The sequence below is a fragment of the Manacus candei genome, unplaced genomic scaffold, assembly GCF_025592945.1.
Source record: "Manacus candei isolate 608988 ecotype Guabito, Panama unplaced genomic scaffold, ASM2559294v1 h1tg000017l, whole genome shotgun sequence".
NCBI lineage: Eukaryota > Metazoa > Chordata > Aves > Passeriformes > Pipridae > Manacus > Manacus candei.
The window spans coordinates 2,745,621-2,763,140 of record NW_026138065.1 but is presented as its reverse complement, the minus strand read 5'-3'; the positions used below and the strand labels follow the sequence as shown (position 1 = coordinate 2,763,140).

The 17,520-nt window shown below is 33.8% G+C and overlaps 1 protein-coding gene across 3 annotated transcripts in view; it reads left to right on the top strand.

Annotated features, from left to right (window-relative positions):
* The window catches only part of TARBP1 (TAR (HIV-1) RNA binding protein 1), a 34,707-nt gene that overhangs the window by 15,862 nt on the left and 1,325 nt on the right, over positions 1-17,520 (top strand). For all 3 annotated transcript variants that reach the window (XM_051783192.1, XM_051783194.1, XM_051783195.1), the window contains 16 exons: positions 183-344; positions 1,958-2,151; positions 2,840-3,095; positions 3,177-3,365; positions 6,595-6,794; positions 6,934-7,005; positions 7,516-7,636; positions 9,037-9,147; positions 9,686-9,835; positions 11,569-11,655; positions 12,242-12,438; positions 12,965-13,046; positions 14,354-14,525; positions 14,726-14,917; positions 15,855-15,979; positions 17,065-17,201. In XM_051783192.1, coding sequence (XP_051639152.1) covers positions 183-344; positions 1,958-2,151; positions 2,840-3,095; positions 3,177-3,365; positions 6,595-6,794; positions 6,934-7,005; positions 7,516-7,636; positions 9,037-9,147; positions 9,686-9,835; positions 11,569-11,655; positions 12,242-12,438; positions 12,965-13,046; positions 14,354-14,525; positions 14,726-14,917; positions 15,855-15,979; positions 17,065-17,201 — 2,447 coding nt within the window. The remainder of the gene's footprint in view (positions 1-182; positions 345-1,957; positions 2,152-2,839; positions 3,096-3,176; positions 3,366-6,594; positions 6,795-6,933; positions 7,006-7,515; positions 7,637-9,036; positions 9,148-9,685; positions 9,836-11,568; positions 11,656-12,241; positions 12,439-12,964; positions 13,047-14,353; positions 14,526-14,725; positions 14,918-15,854; positions 15,980-17,064; positions 17,202-17,520) is intronic.

Sequence of the window (17,520 nt, the reverse complement as noted above, 5' to 3'; positions counted from 1 at the left end):
AAGTTGAAAAGATTTAAAATATAGTAGCCCACCCCCCCCAAACAAACTCCCAAATTAAAGGTTTTTTGATTACAATGACTGCTGTTGTTTTTCTTCTGCTATCATTGCTAAGAATAGTTTTCTTTCTGATTTAAGTTTCCTCCTCTTACTGATTCAGATTACTATTGTTTCCTCATTTTTAGGTTGGTGACCTAGATCGTTGTGATCTGTACTTAGCTTTAATTCCAGAGATAGTGCATTTGTGCTTGGAAGTCAGCTGGAAGAAAGTGACATCTATCAAGAATTTCATATCGTCTCTGACAAATGCATCTATTTGTAATCTTCAAGAGAGAAATTCCGAAAAGGTAACTTAACATTATTGACAACAATAAATTTTAATATAAAACCAATAGGTAGTAATTGAAATATTTTTTGAGGCTAATATAGTATTTAGATTATATATTAATAATTATATAGTCATACTATAAATGTAAGTTATATACCAGTATGGATTTTTATTATAAAAGTACTTTATAATGCATATTAATATTATCTATAATGTAAAATGAAGTAAGTTTGTGTGAATATGTACGTCTGTATATATTCCCTGACACATATGGCTTTAGTTGGCAGTGTAATGTTAATGTAAAATATCTGTAGCTAAGATTTTCAGTACTTTTGTTTTATTGTATTACATTATTTAGAAGTCTGCATAGCTGAAGTAAAACTTTAACTGTAATAATGGACTATGTGTACTCAAGATTTTTCCTCAAATATGAACCTGTCTTACTGATTAAGTTACTATTAAATGAAAATGCCTTTTGTATTAATGACCTGTTGAATTTCAAAGCTGGACTATACAGAGAAAAAGAAATTCCAGAATCCAGCGTTGCTTTGGCTTTTTCATGTAGTTCTGTTAATGGTCTCGTAGTTCTACATGCTAGGCTAGTATATCTAAATAGTTATATTTTCAAAAGGTAAAGAAACGTTAATAACTTCTATAAAAGAAGATTTAATTTAAGATTTGTTGGGCAGTATAAACTTTGGTATTTTTACTTGGTATTATTGTTTTGTTCAAGAACAGTTAATAACACATTCAAATGTTGTAAGTATTTTATTAGCTAGGTTTTCCTTTCTAAGGGATCAAACAACAACACTTTATTTTTTTCTGTGAATTACGTACTTATTCCAGTAATTTCCAAGTTGACATTTTCTGTTTCAAACTTAGTGTTCACTGAGGGCCTCTACCAGCTTATTTTGAATTCAGGGGAATTACATTGTGATGATGATTTCTTCAGCTGCACATATAGTACATCTTCAGTTTAAGAAGAAAGAAGAAAATGCTGAGTAACTACAAATGACAAAAGTCTTTTCTGTGCTCTAGACAGCCCAAAGTAGCTTGGAGATATTTAAATAACAGAAGTTTTCATATTATAAGGGAATTACATGCTTACTGACTTTTTTTCTTTAATTGATATTTTTTATTTCATGCCTCTTTGAATATATGTGTTCATCACAGAAAATAACCATAGTATGGTTGTGACCTTTTGGGTGCTTGAAGCCAGCTAGTGTGTGGTATTCCAAATTTCAGCTATCTTGTTGCATGGGATTTCTGATTAACTGGACCCACATCTTTTTTTCTAATTGCTATCCAGCAGTATATATGAACTGTTACTTGGCAAGATAGAAGTGTTCCATCACAGCTGAACTAGGTGCTTACACTTAATGTGTAAGTGACCGTAATTTACAAGATTTATACTTCTGTCAGTGCTTGTAACTTGTGATTTGTTGCACTGTCCCAGCCAAGCTGTGTTAGGCACAGGTAAGAAAATAAGGAAGTAGAAGGATGCAGAGTTGCTGCCTTATGATGTCTGAGGTGATACAAATAGGATGATTATCAAAGGTATCAGTATGTTATTTGTATTGTATTAGAAGAAATGGGTGCGTATTTGTTCACATATGATTTGGTTTTACTTAGGAGCCGAAGGTTAAAGAACAAATCAAAAAAGTAGCTAGCATGGCTTCACTTACAGCAGTATGTGAGATAATGGATCGGAAGCTGAAAGCACACCTGGAATCTCTGCCTTCAGTGGATGCTCTGAAGAAATTTATTTCCTTTTCTCAGTTCAATGAAGTATTGAAGAAGCCATCTTATATTGAAGACAAAAGTGGGTACGTCTGTGCTAAAGCTTCAGTAATTGTCCAGAAAAACTTGTTTAATGTGAAGCAGTTGTTAAGATACTGGATTTTCCTGTTCTTTCTTTGATAACTTTTTGCCAAGATAAAAATGAATAATTCTGTACACTAACTATTAACTCAATTGCACTTTTGTCTTAACATTCAGGTTTCAGAACATTAAAGCAGGCAGAATTGATCAGACCAAAGGTCCTTTTGTTTGGTCCTCTAGTGCAATGAAGGCAGAGTTAGCTTTGGACACTGCTTACCCTTAGGCCCCCTTAAATATTTATACACTGCACAAAGCCATGGCACATACACAAGCAAGTTTAAATGGAAAATATTTACTGTTGGGGAAGGGAAACCAGAGCAAGCCAGAGGGCCAAATATTTGGATAACAAAAAAAAACATGACCAACATATAGTAATGTTTCCACTGAATAGTCTCACAGATGTTTATGACTAATGAGACTGACTGAGCCCAGAATTGATTTTACTCTTTTTAAAACCGCTTCATTTTTAGATTTCTTTTCCATGAACTTGTCCAGTCTCCCCTTGGATCTATATAAATCTTAGCATCTTAAAGTAGTATAGTGAGTTTGTACAATTAAACACTTGCTGATGGAGTAAGAATGTGCAGGATAAACTAACACAATATATATTTAAGAATAATATTTTTCTTAAAGCTTATGTGAAGAAACAACATCTCAAGGATGGGGAAAAATTGCTGCACGCTATGTTCGTGACCAGTGGATTTGCCTTCGTTTCATTTTAAATTCATTTCCAACACTGGCTCAAGGGTGTGAAGAAACTTCAAAAATGTCATTATCTACAGTTGAAAGGTCAAAAAAAATTCTGCAGTCTGCATTAGAAGCCCTAACTATTCTTCCTTCAGACCAAGTTTTACCTGTGTTTGACTGCATGAAAGTCCTTGTTCCCAAGGTAAAAGATAAACCTCCGCAATATTAATAGTTTTTGGGTGTTTTCTTGTCAAATGTACCACTTTGTTCTCTTTATTTTCAGCTTCTGGATTCATCAGAATCTCTCTGCATAGAAGCATTTGATTTGACTTGGAAAATTATATCCTCTTTGAGCAATACACAGCTAGTATTTTGGTCCAATCTAAAAGCTTTTGTTCAATTCATCTTTGATATTGAGGTTCTCGCTATTGCTGCAAGTGCAAAGGGTCAAGCATATGCCAAAATAAAAGAGGTCAGTTTTAAGAATTCTTTTTTTTGAGAGAGAGAAACTTAATTGTGTCTGGATCTTAAAACGTGTTTTATGTTTTATTTTCCCTTCAGCTATTGTTGTGAATTTTTTCTTTCCAAAAAGGCACAAGTTTGAGAGTATTAAGATGAAAGGTCTGAGAATTAGATTGAAGATAAACAAATATATTGTTTGTTCTTGTAACATAGAAAATGAAAAGCAGTTTCTTTGTTTTTTAGACTGTTTGCTATTTTCTGCATGCAGTAAAATTAGTTTTTAGTTCTTTTATTTTATTTTTACATAATGTCCTTCCTCTTGAGTATTTTCTTTAGGATTTGACACCTGTACTTGTCTCAAACTACTATTATTTTAGAAAAATTATGCCTTTTGCTAATCGTTTGGTCTTTATGAAAATGCTGTCTTAAATAAAAAGTTAGAATAGTTCAAAACTTTCGTGGCTTCTATTGAATAAGCCATCTTTACTTCCTTAAAAATGTCTTTAAATCCTTTTTTTGGTGATGGTCCAGATGTAGAAAACATAAAAACCACAGTCACATTAGAATCAAATTTAATACTGCATGGTAGAGCTGCTTCCATACCTGAGAAGGGGAAAAATATAATTTTTACTCTTCTTTCGTAAGGTGTTTGCAACTGCCAGTACTCCAAAAGTACTTGCATATGTCACGGTGTTCTTTTTTGATATTTTAAGTCACTAAAACTGTATTTAGTACTGGGATGTGGGTTCATCTTGGCTTTATACACTGGAAAGTTGTTTATTTTCTTTTTTAAGTAATCTTTACGGGGGGGGCACGGGGCATTGTTGGTTCCCCTCCCACCCCCCATGTTTCAATTAAACGTTTGTGCAGAACAGTCCACAATGACTGCAGGACTTTTACTAGAACATTATGAATTAACTACCAGTATATATGTATGCTTAGACTTACTGTCTCATGCGCTGCTTTGAACTTAGCACAAAAATCACATTAGGAGGGGTTGCGGTGTTGCTTTCGAGTCACCATAAGTAGCTCTGTTCTGGTGTCATGCTTGTAACTGTAAGTAATAGCAAATGTCTCAACTTTACAGAACAATGGAAACTTCCTAGCTATTTAAAATTGCTGTGATATCCTCATATTAGCCTTAATTATCTTAAAATATAGTGCCATTTATTTTGTTTTTGTTCTTTTTGGAAACATGCTTCAAATGAATGTTACTGTCATGTATTTTAAATGGTAGAGAACACTTTTTGCATTTGTAGCCTTTATGTGGACCCAAGTCAAAATAAGATACACACACCAAGATGGTAAAATATCTTTTCCATTCTAGAAATGTATTAGCTCTTTCTTTTAATGAGTATCTGTAACAGCTGATTGTATGCTCGGTATTCTAGTAACTGATGAGCTATAGTTAGGGTTTTTTTCCTTCAACTTAAAACTTGTTTAAGTTCTTATAATTACTGTCTTAACTTCAGCATTAGTATTTCAGCCATTATATAAGGTGTATTTTGCCAATGTTGAGAGTCTTGAGTCTGTGTGACAGCTATCCCATTGTCTGCAGTGGGACATACCATGACAGCAGGCATCAAGGAGCTAATGAAGGTCTCGTATACTCAACAAAGGGCATCTGGTCGAGCCACCTTCTGCCCCTTCATAAGAAAATGAAGATAAAGTTCCCAAGCAAGTGCCTACTTCTGTATATTCTTATCCCAGTTGTCAGCAGTCTCTGGTGCCACTGACCCCTTTGTGTCACGGCTATATAGCTGTAGCTAAAGAGGGATGGAAAATGGAACTGCCTGATACTGATTTGTCACAAAAGCGTAATTTTAATTTTGTCTACCACAGTTCACTCTGTATTTTTAATAGTTAGAAGGGGTGGAACAAAGGGGTATTTATGAGTCAAAAAATGGAATAGTGCTATGGTAAAATCTAGAAGAGTTTCCTCAGAGGTCCTAGAGCACTCCGTTCTTAAGTTTCATTTCTTCTGCTGCGCTCTTCCTTTTATTTTGTGATTATTCAAACGTTGATTGTGCTAGAACTTAAGATATTTAAGTTCTTTTTGTGTGTGCTGAACTTCTACTATGTTAATGAAGCAGTTGAAAAAATTTCTGGATTGTGAAATGCATAGTAAATGTCATGCTGCTTCCCTACAGGTGAAACGCAATAGTTCAATTTTGGAATTACTAGTAAAGTTACAATGCCTGTCTTTGCACTAGAAAAAAAGTTTGAATTCTTGATAAAAAACCCACATGCTTCTAGGGTAGCATTTTCTTTCCAGAAAGTGTTTCTTCAGAGTGTATTCCAGTAGTTCAGTTTTAAGCTCTTCATGAACTTCTTGGTGCTTTAGTCCTTAGCAATTCAGAACAACTTTCTCTACAAAACCGGCATTACTGTCAAAGAAGTGTTGCATTATCAAAAATATCATTTCAGTGCAGGAAAGCAGAGCAGCTCTGTCTTATAAGAGCTGTCATATGTTTTGGAAAACCTCTTTCATGGACAGCTTACTGACATCTAATAGGAATTTATAAAAATGCATACCTATTCATTCTAAATCTCCCTGTCCTTTTGCAAATGCTTACAATTTCTTAGAAAAAAATTTACTTTGCAACTGAAGTTTACTCTTGCACTTAGCCTAATGAAGTCAGTAGGAATGAAAAATTTTGGGACTGTTTTTTTTTGTTTTATTTTTCTCCTTTTTGGAGAAGTTCTAAATAGCAGTTTCAAATATCTTAAATATGCCCTCCTTAAAAACAAAAAATAAATGGTGCAAAGACATTTTTCCACTTTAACTCAAATACGGACTTTAACTTCAACATGAATGTAATCCTCATTAAAGAAGAGAATTAGTGATATGACTGCCATGTAAGAAATTTTGTTTAATGTTTAATTTTTTTTTTTTAATAAATTGGTAAGGATTGATTAAAAACACCAGGTTTGTGCTCATGAAGTAAGCCCTGGTGTATTCGTTCCACTTTTTAGGAGATTTGTGTAAAGCATCCAGTGTTACATCTGTTTAAGCAAAGATCAGTTGTCTTTTGTTAACATAAACATGTACTGAGCCAATTGTTGCCCATTTGCCTGCCCTTATAAATTGTAAAGAAATTGAAGACAGCATTAACCTGAGCAGAGATAGGATGCAAAAGATCATCAGACCTACGAAAATAGACATCACTGCAGTATTATTCTAATAAGTTCGGCACTTCTGAAAACTAGGTTTTGAATCTTTTATTTCTTCTTTTCAGATAATTTTCAAGCTCATAGATCTGTCCACTACAAAGACTGGAGTCTTCAATGTAGTCCTTAGTCATTGTTGTCAATCTTGGATATTTCCTAGTGTTGATGAGAGAAGTGCCTTGACAAATGCTTTCCTAAATGCTGGAAATTATTGTGAACTTATCATTGAGGCTTGTGTCTTTGGAACTGTATTTAGGAGAGATCAAAGGTATAAAAAAATCTTTGTGATTATATTTGTTATAATTTTGTGTTCTTTGTCTTCTTTTAAACTTTGAAATAAGTATTAAAAACAGGTTTTGTATGCTATTCTGTTAATTTTGTTGCTTTGTCTTCTTTTATCTGTGAAGACTTATTCAGGATGTGCATGCCTTCGTAGAAAATCTTGGAGAAAAATGTGCAGCAAACATTGTTACAGAAAGGTAATGACTTTGAGGATATGTATTACAGTATTTGGTGTGAATTGTGTCTTCTTCATGATTAATGCTATGATAGGAAAGATGCTAGTTTTGAATTCAGCTTCTTATCATAGAATATCTCAAGTTGGGAGGGACCCATAAGGAGTATATTCATGAACTTTGACCAAACTGTAAGCGTAAATTAGTTGTTAAAAGACTGCAATTTACAGGCACAAAACTTCAAAAACTTTTTGATATACCTATTTCTGTGGAGAATTGTTTTAAACACCTAGATGCTAGTAAAGATCTCAAGATAGAAGCAGGGGCAGGTTATCTGGAACTCACTAGTTTTCTTCATCAGCAATGATGAACAGACTTTAAAATTCTGGTTCTAGGTATATGCATATTGTCTCACTGCAGACAACTCGATGGCTGTATGTTGAAGTTAATGTTTGGTGCTTTTTTATAATTTAAGAATTATCTTTGTCTGAACAACTAGAGTTTGATTTTTATTTTTTTATTAATATTTTACAGTACAAATCGAGATGATCACTACGTTCGGGTTTGTGCTATTAAATTTCTGTGCTTGTTGGATGGATCAAATATGTTGCATAAGACGTTTATGGAAGACATTTTCATCAAACTACTTGATAAAGTAAAATTAATTTCTCTTTATATGTAAATGTAATGTTAGTACAATCGCTAAAATGGAAAATATTTAAAATTGACTGGATGTATTTATGGTTGTTTGTCTAACCTCCCTATAGATTTACCCAGTAATACACTTTTTTTTGGTTATGAGACAGAAGTTAATTTGGCCAAACCAAAATAGTAAAAATTGCTTTTTTGGTTTATTTCTCTCTTTTTAGTGGATTTCATGGCTTCCTGGAACATTACCCAAATTCTAACCATTCTTCCATTAAGAATCTTCTTTCAGACTGCATTCTGAAGCACTGCATTTCACTTGAACGATTGCAGACTACCTTTTGAATTGAGAGAACTTTGTCTCCTTAGAATACCTTTATAAATAGAAATAATGGAGAAGATTGGGGTCTGATTTTCATTTACATCATAGCTGCTTACGCATTGACAGTAGTCTAAAGTCGGTGGTAAATTACTGCAGCTGCTATTAGAACATCTAATACATTGTGGTACTATTGAATTCTGCTTCTGTCTGAAGAAAAGGAATGAGTTGGTCCCTCATTCTTCTCAATTAAGTACTGGAGAAAAGCGGATAGTATTTGTATTGGGAGATTGATCAAGCAGGAAAAGTGAGCTTTAGAAGTGACTGCCTTACTTTCTTAAATATGAAGTTTAAACATGAACAAATAAGTGTATTTGCATTTTAATATTAATTAGAACTTGAATCACTACATTATTTTCTTTTTAAGAAGTTAAGGAAATAGTTTGGGCTGTCATGTATTTTGAAGGGCAAAACAGAGCATGGAGGGAAAGAATCTAAGCTATATGAGAACATGAATTTCAAAAATTTTAAAAGCTCCATCTTATCTAGTTTCTTTCACTTAAAACATCTTATTGCAGAATATCAATTTCAATCTCAAAACTAGAGCTATAGTTACAAGCTTATCTAACTGATAGCATGACTAATTAAATGTAGACTCTAAAGTAGAAGTATTTTCATTTATATACTCATCTCTTCACTTAGGATCTTTAGTTCTTACATAACTATATGACAACTTGAGTCTTCATGCTGCATTTTATGTAGTACTATTTTAATTGTTCTTACACAGTAGGTGCTATAAATTCTTCAACTTTCTGATGTTTCAAGAGCTTTAAAATTAACATTTTCTATGCTCTTAAGTAAAAATAGTAATTGGAATTGTGTATGTTTTTCAGCTTTCTGAACTTCTGAGAATTTTCTGAAAAGCTTCAGAATTTTTCTTAATAACTTAAATTAATATATTTTCCTAACTTTATGTTTAATGCTGATACTAGTTGTGCAGTAGATGCTGCTTTCTTAGTGCAGTAAAGTGTATTTCCATGTATTCAATTTTAAAGGAGGAATAGGTAATAAACTTTTTAATTTGCTTTTAGGATGAACTGGTATCCAGATCTAGAACACGCTATTATGCAAACTCTTTACAGCATAGAATTAAAAACCGGGTATGGCAGACACTCTTAGTTCTTCTTCCAAAGCTTAACCAGGTATTGCCCTTCACTATGAATTATTAAATAAATAAATAAATACTTTCAAGAATAATTTAGTGTCATGCAAACTGTGTATGTTAAATTACAGCAGGGTATAAAAGGCATGTAATCTCTGGCTGATGTAGAAGTTTTGTGTAGTTTCATTATTTCAGTCTGAAGTCCTGGATTTCTGATACATTTCTAGAGGACACTGAAAACTGATTCTTGGATTTGTGAATTTTAGGAGGCTGGATTGTTCCTGTTAAAGCTAGCTAAAACTTTGTATTGATTATCTACTTGAAAGTTTTTCATTTAGTAAAAATGTTGCTATTTTATGAACAGTCAAGAAATTGAGAAATGTTACTTTCATCAAATGCTGGTATAGTAAAGTATATCGAAATATAGTAAAGAAACTAGATTCTAAAATGTTTTCATTTGTGTATTAAAAATGTCTAACATTATTATATAGCTGAGAATGTTCTTTTATTTAGAAGTTTTTTTATTCATGGAAATAACTCTAACAATATACTAAGTGATTATCTGATTGTTTTCTCAGAATTTTTTGTGTGGAACCCTTGACAAAGTTTTTCAGGCTGGATTCAGTAATAATCAGGCATCTGTGAAATACTTCATAGAATGGATTGTTATCTTGAGTCTACATAAATACCCCCAATTCCTTAATAAATTCTGGGATTGCTTTTGCTATGTAAGTAAGAACTTTGGCATTCACTTGAGTAATTTGAACAAAGAGGGTATAGTTTGTCTTCCCACACCTTATTTTCTGTGCATTCCAATCTTCCTTTAGAAGAAGTGGGTTGTTGAGCAGATCAATTTAACTTGGAAGTGATCTGAGCTATAATCTGAGACATTTAGAAATTTGTGATATATAAGTGGCTGAAAAAATGTGAATTCTACCAGTTGAGAGATTTCCTTTTACAATGTACTATTCTAGGCAGAGTAGAGCTGCTATAGTGAGTCAGAGTAGTTGATGTAAGAGCTATCAGGAACACATGGATGCCCTAGATTCTGAGTCTGGGAAGGTACTGCAAAGTCACTTGTGGTTTCCACAGCCAGCTTTTGTCTTCTGCATCCTCTTTGTTAGCGGGAGTGTGACTTGCATAGCACGCATTCAATTTGCAGCTTTTAATGTGGACTTCTCTCACAGTGGAATTGTGTAATGTGTTTCCAAAACTGGAGGCAGGGTTTGAATGATGGTAGCTAAAAGCTGTAAAAGGGTTGACTGAGGAGAGCTGACTTACTAGCAGTTAATTTTTGTGTCTTGGATTCTTCTCTAAGTAATTATCCATAAGAATTGACCTGCAGAAATAGTAATTGTCTGTATTGATATCCTTGAATTTGTTAGCATTATATATTTGGGCTGAGAAAATAATGTATGTCCTTGAATCTCTTCCAGTGTGTGGGAAGACGTTATTTGTGATGGTGCCTCTACTGAAGCATTAACTGATAAGAGTTAAATGTAGATGTTTTCTTGCTTATCAAATAGCCTAGTTGCTACTGTAGTTTTTCTAAAAACCAGACAATAGGACAAGAATTAAGCTTACATTAAAAATATTGGAAAACTGTGTGTACGTGTGTGTGCGTGCGTATATATATATATGTATATGTATGTATATATATGTATATGTATATATATGTATGTTTTCTGCCCCAAAAGGTCAGATTTTTAATACTGCTCTCTTTTTTTAATACAGGTTTTTAATACTGAGACAACTTTGCTTATTAGTGATGTGGACTGTTAAGATTTATACTTTTTTTAAAGTGCATAAAGATGCCTTGTAATTCCATCTAAACTGACAAAAAGTGCTGTAAGGGATGTAACCTTTTCCTATTTCAGAGTTCTTTCCAGGAGCTCAGGCAGTTGGAATTACTGTCATTTCAGTAGATGATAATCTGTTGATCAAAGTGATCTCACGCTGATAACAAGTGTACTAAATCACAGTGGGCCCATTCAAACAATCAGAGCAAGCAGAAAACATGTAGATTTATGAGAAAGAAATACAGATTGTATTTTCAGAGGCTATCCTTGTGTTGGGGAATATAGTTAGTGCAGGTAGCTCGGTGTGCAGCTGCAGTGCAGGTTGAGCTCTAGGTAGCAGGAGCCCCAGGCAAGAGTCCGTGAACTGGTGACAGCCCTTCGCATTCCTGGGGGAATACAGTGAACTTGAGTTGAATTTTAGCTCATTTGTACCACTGTGTACTTTATTCTGATTGATGTGTTAGTAAAAAACAAATAATCTGTTATGAAAAATGAAATCTTAATAATATCAACTTTGTATTTTAGTAAATTTTGCTGTGGGAACATGCAGATTTTTTAGTAGCATTGATATTATTGCATGCATGGAACATGCTGTGAAAACTTAAAAGCTATAAAAACATCTTATGTATGCATATTTCTCATTACATTCTCTTTTACTTTAGGATGAAGAAAAGCTTAAAACAAGCATCTGCACATTTTTATCAGTGTTATCTCACTTTGACATCATTCTTCAAAATGCCTCAGAGAAGGTAAATTTGACTAGAAATGTTCATTGTTTATTCACTTGCAGAGTATACAGAGTTCTGAAATGAAAACCATTTTTGCAATCTTTTTTTAAGACTTTTCTAATACCTACTTCATATTAAGGTATCCTTTGATATGGAAAACCCTTAACTCTTCCTGTTACCTCTGTAAAAGATTGTACTTATGAAAATTAGCTAAATGGCAGATGTTCTGGATATATAGGGCCTGATTACCTGTGAAATGTTCTAGAACAGCTGCTCCAGTTTTAACTAAACATGTGGATGCACCTGGGTTTTCCTTGCTGCTTTTAATCAGAAGTAAATAGAAGTTTCCTTGTATGCACAGTAGTAATTTTTAAAACAAATGAATACATTTTCAAAAAACAAGTGAGGCTGTACATCTGTGTCCTAGTGAGAAGAAAGGAAGGAAATTAAGATCATGTTTTGAAACCTGTTATTCACATATATGTACTGTTACTAAAAGGCAGTTTTTTGAAGAAGCATTTTATTGACCACTCATAGCTTTTCTGCTTCTGAACAGTATGTTAAGACTTAACATAAATAGGAGAAATTTCTTTATCTTTTTTCATAGAGGCCAGCTTTGAAGAAAGCTCTCATAGTTGTTCTACAGTGGTGTTTCAACCATAATTTCAGTGTTCGACTTTATGCATTAGTTGCCCTTAAAAAAATCTGGGATATGTGCAGAATGCTGCATGTAGAAGAATTTGAAGCTCTGACACCAGTTATTGAATCCAGCCTTCAGCAAGTGGAAAACATGCATGGCACAGGGTTAGTAACATTCTTCTGACTTACAGCTTAACTTCCTTTTTCTGAACCATTTGCAGCAAGTCTGATTTTCTAAAATGGCATTTGATAATTTCTGTGGGGTTTTATGTGGTTTTTTAAGTCTGTTTAAAAAGAAATTGGCGCGGGAAGACATGGAACAGAAAAAAGCAGAGAGAAGAGTCTGCTTTTTTGTTTGCTGACAGCTAAAAGCTGACACTGAACCATAGGCTAATATCCAGCTTCCTTCAGAGACCTAGATGGGATACTTCTTTTTGCCAAACTTGCTTCTTTTGATAATACAGTTTGGAGATGTGTTACGGACCTTTTTTGAAACATAAATAAAAGTTATTTCCTGAGTGCTGTTGTTTTTTTTTTTTTTTAATAGGCGTTTACTTAATTATTTTCTTTCTCATACAATATGTAGTATATAAACCAGGTTGTCTTATTCCCATCTGACAATTTGAAACAAACAAAAAAATCCACTATCTTGCCTTTTTTGTGTACCTTACACTACTTTCTGCAATTGCAGGAATGCTAGAAGGAACTGGCAGCGAATTCAAGATCACTTCTTCTTCGCAACATTTCATCCACTTGAGGATTACAGTCTGGAGGCAAGTCTGAGACCATGTTATTTGTGTTTTACAACTGTATTTTTATTTTTCTTGGTATTTTCTAAAGTGAGATGAAATGATCGACTGTTATTCATTTAAAACTCTGAAAAATTACTTTGCTTAAATTGTGATGGATTTTAGACTAAGACTGCAGCTTAATTTTCTTCTTACTGTTGTGATAAAAACCTAGGTCAGTTAGGAGGTATGTGTGATGCATGTGCCCATCTGTGGGTGTTAATAGGGTTTTTGTGACTGGAAAAGGTGATTCTAATAACTGAAGAGCATCTACTTAATTGCATGTAGTTTGTTAGGATTTTCGAGACATCTGTTCTTAGAAGTAACTTGAGGTTACCTAACTAAATTGTTGCTTGATGTGAACAGGATACATATATATAGCTTTTAGAGCATCTTTTTCAGCTATTTGTTTTGTTATAGCTTAAATAAATGACAGAGGAGTAAACACTGAGGAAGGAAGACAAAAATAATAGTGCAGATAAATGAGATAGAAGAAGTAAGCTGAAAATACAAGCTAAACATGGATATGAACAGGGGTGTATGTTCTGGCACAAACAGTGCCATCTTTGAGAGAAGGAGTTTTTCCTGGTTTTAACTGATATTTTTGTGAACACGAATATGCTAGATAGTGGAAAGTGAAAATCCTGAACAAGAGGGTTAAAAAAACCAAAGTAAGGCTAGTATTTTTAAGTATTTAAATGTATTCAGGGTGCCTCTTCATCTTGAAGGGTGCATTGGGATAAACAAAAAGTCTGGGTTTTAAACTCTTATTCAGTCTTTCCCTCAGGGTGTGTGTTTGTTTCTCCTTGATAAATTGTGATTAGCTGTATTGGTAGTGCTGAGTTGGATTTTACCACTAGATTTTAATGCTTTCTACTTTATTCCTTTTGACATTAAATCAATCCGCGTTCTTTACTAGAAATTTGTGAGAGTATTTGAAAACTCCTTAGTGTTACACAACAAGATTTTCAGAAGACCTTTGTGCTGAGAAGCAGAGTGTTAGTTCTTTTGTATTCTAGAATTGCAGAACAGTAATCAATCTAGATCCTTAGAAAAGGTCTAGTTAGAGAGAGAATGAGACTAGATTTATGAAAGTTTGGGATAGCACTATATGTAAAGTTATGAATATAGAGAGATATATTAGCAAGCTATGTCAAGTACCAAGAAAAACAAGTATTAAAAGCATAGAAGGCTAGATAAAAGACATGTGCAATAAAACTACCAGAGAATAATTAATTATCTGGGTTTGCTTGCTTTAGTGGTGCTCTGCTAATAACACTGTTACATTGCAGACAATATTTTACACTCTTCCCCGCCTTGCGGAACTTGCTGAAGATGAATGGATCTCACTCTCTAAATTTGACAGATTCACTGATATTCCTTTGCCACCAGGATTTCAGTGGTATCATTCTCGAACAAAACTTCGTGATCTGAAACCAAGTGACTGGTCTCAGCAAGACATGGGTAAAATATACCTAATCTATATTAAATTCAATTGTTTGTATGTAGTAGCTGTATATATCTGTAATCGATCTGATCTGTTTTTGAGAGTCATCTACTTTCTACAGTATTTAGATTTATCTTTACTTAAGTAATCTTCCTTACTGAAGCACTAGTTTCACTACTGCTTGCATATCCATATGAATACAACTTTTTTTTTATAGGTTCACATTCAACTGAAACAGATAGCCAGACAGAATGGACTGATGTTCAGAAAAAGATTATACCCTGGAAAAACAGTACTCCTACTTTAGACTTGGAAATGGCATTTCAGGATCGTGCTGCTAAACTTGGTAAATCAAACAGCAGATTGATCGTGGTGGCTTCACTTATTGATAAACCTACCAATTTAGGAGGTAAGGTTGACTTCACATTTTTAAACTTTTATTTTAGACCTTAGAGCCTACTTAAATAATAGAAATTAATTTCGTTTTATGTTGCTAATTAGAAAATTTTTTAAGTACTGCTCAGAAAAATAGATCATTATCCTGAAAAAAGAAATACTACCTTCTTCAGACTAGGGGTCTTCTTTAGTTACATTTTAAGGCAAAAAAAGAAGTATCTACACATAACATGCATTAATTAAGTGGAACTTTGCTGTAAATCATGCTCAGTTTCTTACTGAATTTATATTCTTTGTTACAGTTGAGTTTTTCAACTATGGTTAAAGGAAATATGTTTTTCTTTAACAAGTAAAACAAATCTTGTAGACCTACTAGATTCTCATGACTGTTGGTCATTAAAGTCCTCTTTCCTGATTAAGAACTCCTTCATGATGTCATGTCAGTTGTGATATAATAAATCCTGCAACTACTTTACTGCCATTGTGTTTGATGTTGTTAGTTTAAATATCTGCACTGAGGCTGTTCATGAAAAGTAAGCCCACAAGCTGGTGCTGTCTGCATTGTAATGCTGTCATGTGTCATCCTCTCAAGCCTTTCATTTAGAAGCTACTGGATTTAAAGCTTAAGCTTGTGTCTATATATGTCTAACCATCCATCCTTGCTAAGGCTTAGACACTAGCCCCTTATTTTGTGTAATTAGTATTGTAAAAGCATGTTGTCAGACATAGTGCTTTTTCTAATTTTTATCTTTCTGCTAAGTTACAAAACATTTTTTTGTCTGTTTTTTTATATGGAACAAGGCGTGGCTTGGAACAGACCTGAAACTGATAAAAATAGATGACTAAAGTAACATTGCACTTTTGCATTCTTTGTCATTTTCACCTACTAAAGCATTCTGGCTTGGTGTTTATTTTCTACACAAAAATTACTTTATGTCTTGTTTTTGTAGGTTTATGTCGTACAAGTGAAATATTTGGGGCATCTGCATTAGTTGTCGGCAGTCTTCATTATATACAAGATAAGCAGTTCCAGCATCTTAGTGTTTCTGCAGAGCAGTGGCTCCCCCTTGTTGAGGTGAGTGGAAACATTTTAATCGTTAAAAAGTGTACTGAGCATCTTCAGTTGTCAGATGCATAGTGCAGAGTCTTACATTTTATCTTGAAAAAATGAACTTTTTATTTAACGGAAGCACCCATTGTTATCTCTGACACTTAATCTTGCATGTTTTGGTATAAGCTGTCATATACCTCATAAAAAAAAAGAATTTTAAAAATACTTTCAGTTTTTTATTGCTGTGGAAAACTGATTATGTGAGCTGTCATTGTTACATCTTATTCTGTTTTATAGTGGTGTGTCGGAATTTAATGTTCATTTATAAAAGTCGAACAACAGTTTATTTATTTTGCTTCGTCCATTGCTTCTGGTAACTTCATTGTGATTTTCTGAGTTTGCCTGAAGTTAACTTGTGCCAACTTTTAGAACTATTATCTGGTTATCAGTTTTTCCAGGTCAGCTCTAAGTCATCTGAAACACTCAGTGGAAATTTTTGATTTTTTTTTTTCCCCCATGGTGTTTATTTTCAGAACAAGATAGCTGTAGTGTGTTTTGCCTAAAACATAGTGCTGATGGATACATTGTCCTGCCTGATCTCTGTACAGAAGTGTACTCATGGTAGAGCTGCTGTTGCATGAAGAAATTGGCATTTTAATACAAATAAGCAGTTTAGAGGGTAGGATGTAGATAACTAAGAAATTCTTTGGTTTGAGCTATCCTAAGTTGCAGTTCAGGCCTATAAGGCAACTCAGTTTCAGTATTGGCTGTTCTGTTGTATTGGGAAGGAATTTCAGGTTAAATAACAACTGTCTCTGTGCCAAGAGTGATTCTTTTACATTCAGATACAAGGCTTGTAGCTGTCAGAAGCCTAGAAGAGCCTTTCTTCATTGTATTGGTGGGGTACATTTTTGTGGCATTACTAACCTTTTGTGTTATTGCTGAAGAGTTTATGAAATGTTGAGCTGTGTATACGGACAGAGTCTTCGGGGATAAAAGTCACTGATCTTAAAAACTGTCCAAGTAAATTGTTTTTTACAGCAACTTCAGAAGTTTACAAAAGGTGTTATTTAAATATTTTTGTATTTCTCTCTACTTTTAATGGGTAGGTGAAACCATGTCAGCTTGTTGATTATTTACAGCAGAAGAAAACAGAAGGCTACACTATTATTGGTGTGGAGCAGACAGCTAAAAGTTTTGATCTTACAGAATATTGCTTCCCAGAGAAGTCACTATTATTGCTGGGGTAAGAACACATGCTTTTTTTGTAAATCTACCTTTTGCAGTCCACCCCTTCTTCTAGTCTGAGTTTGGTCATATGAAAACCAAGTGACAATGGTAAAGGTGATTTTAGAATGGTAAGTGATTATGGAAAGAGTAGAGCTTGGCTTTATGTGCTAAGGAGTAGGAGGTATTGACAGCTACTCCTGAATGATCCTTCTCCTCATACTTAATAACCTGTCCATACACTGTAACTCCTTTTTATTATGGGTGATGGTAGCAACAGCATGGATTGTATTTTTCCAGGTGTGACAGAGATATCATCTGTTCAGTTTAGTTATATG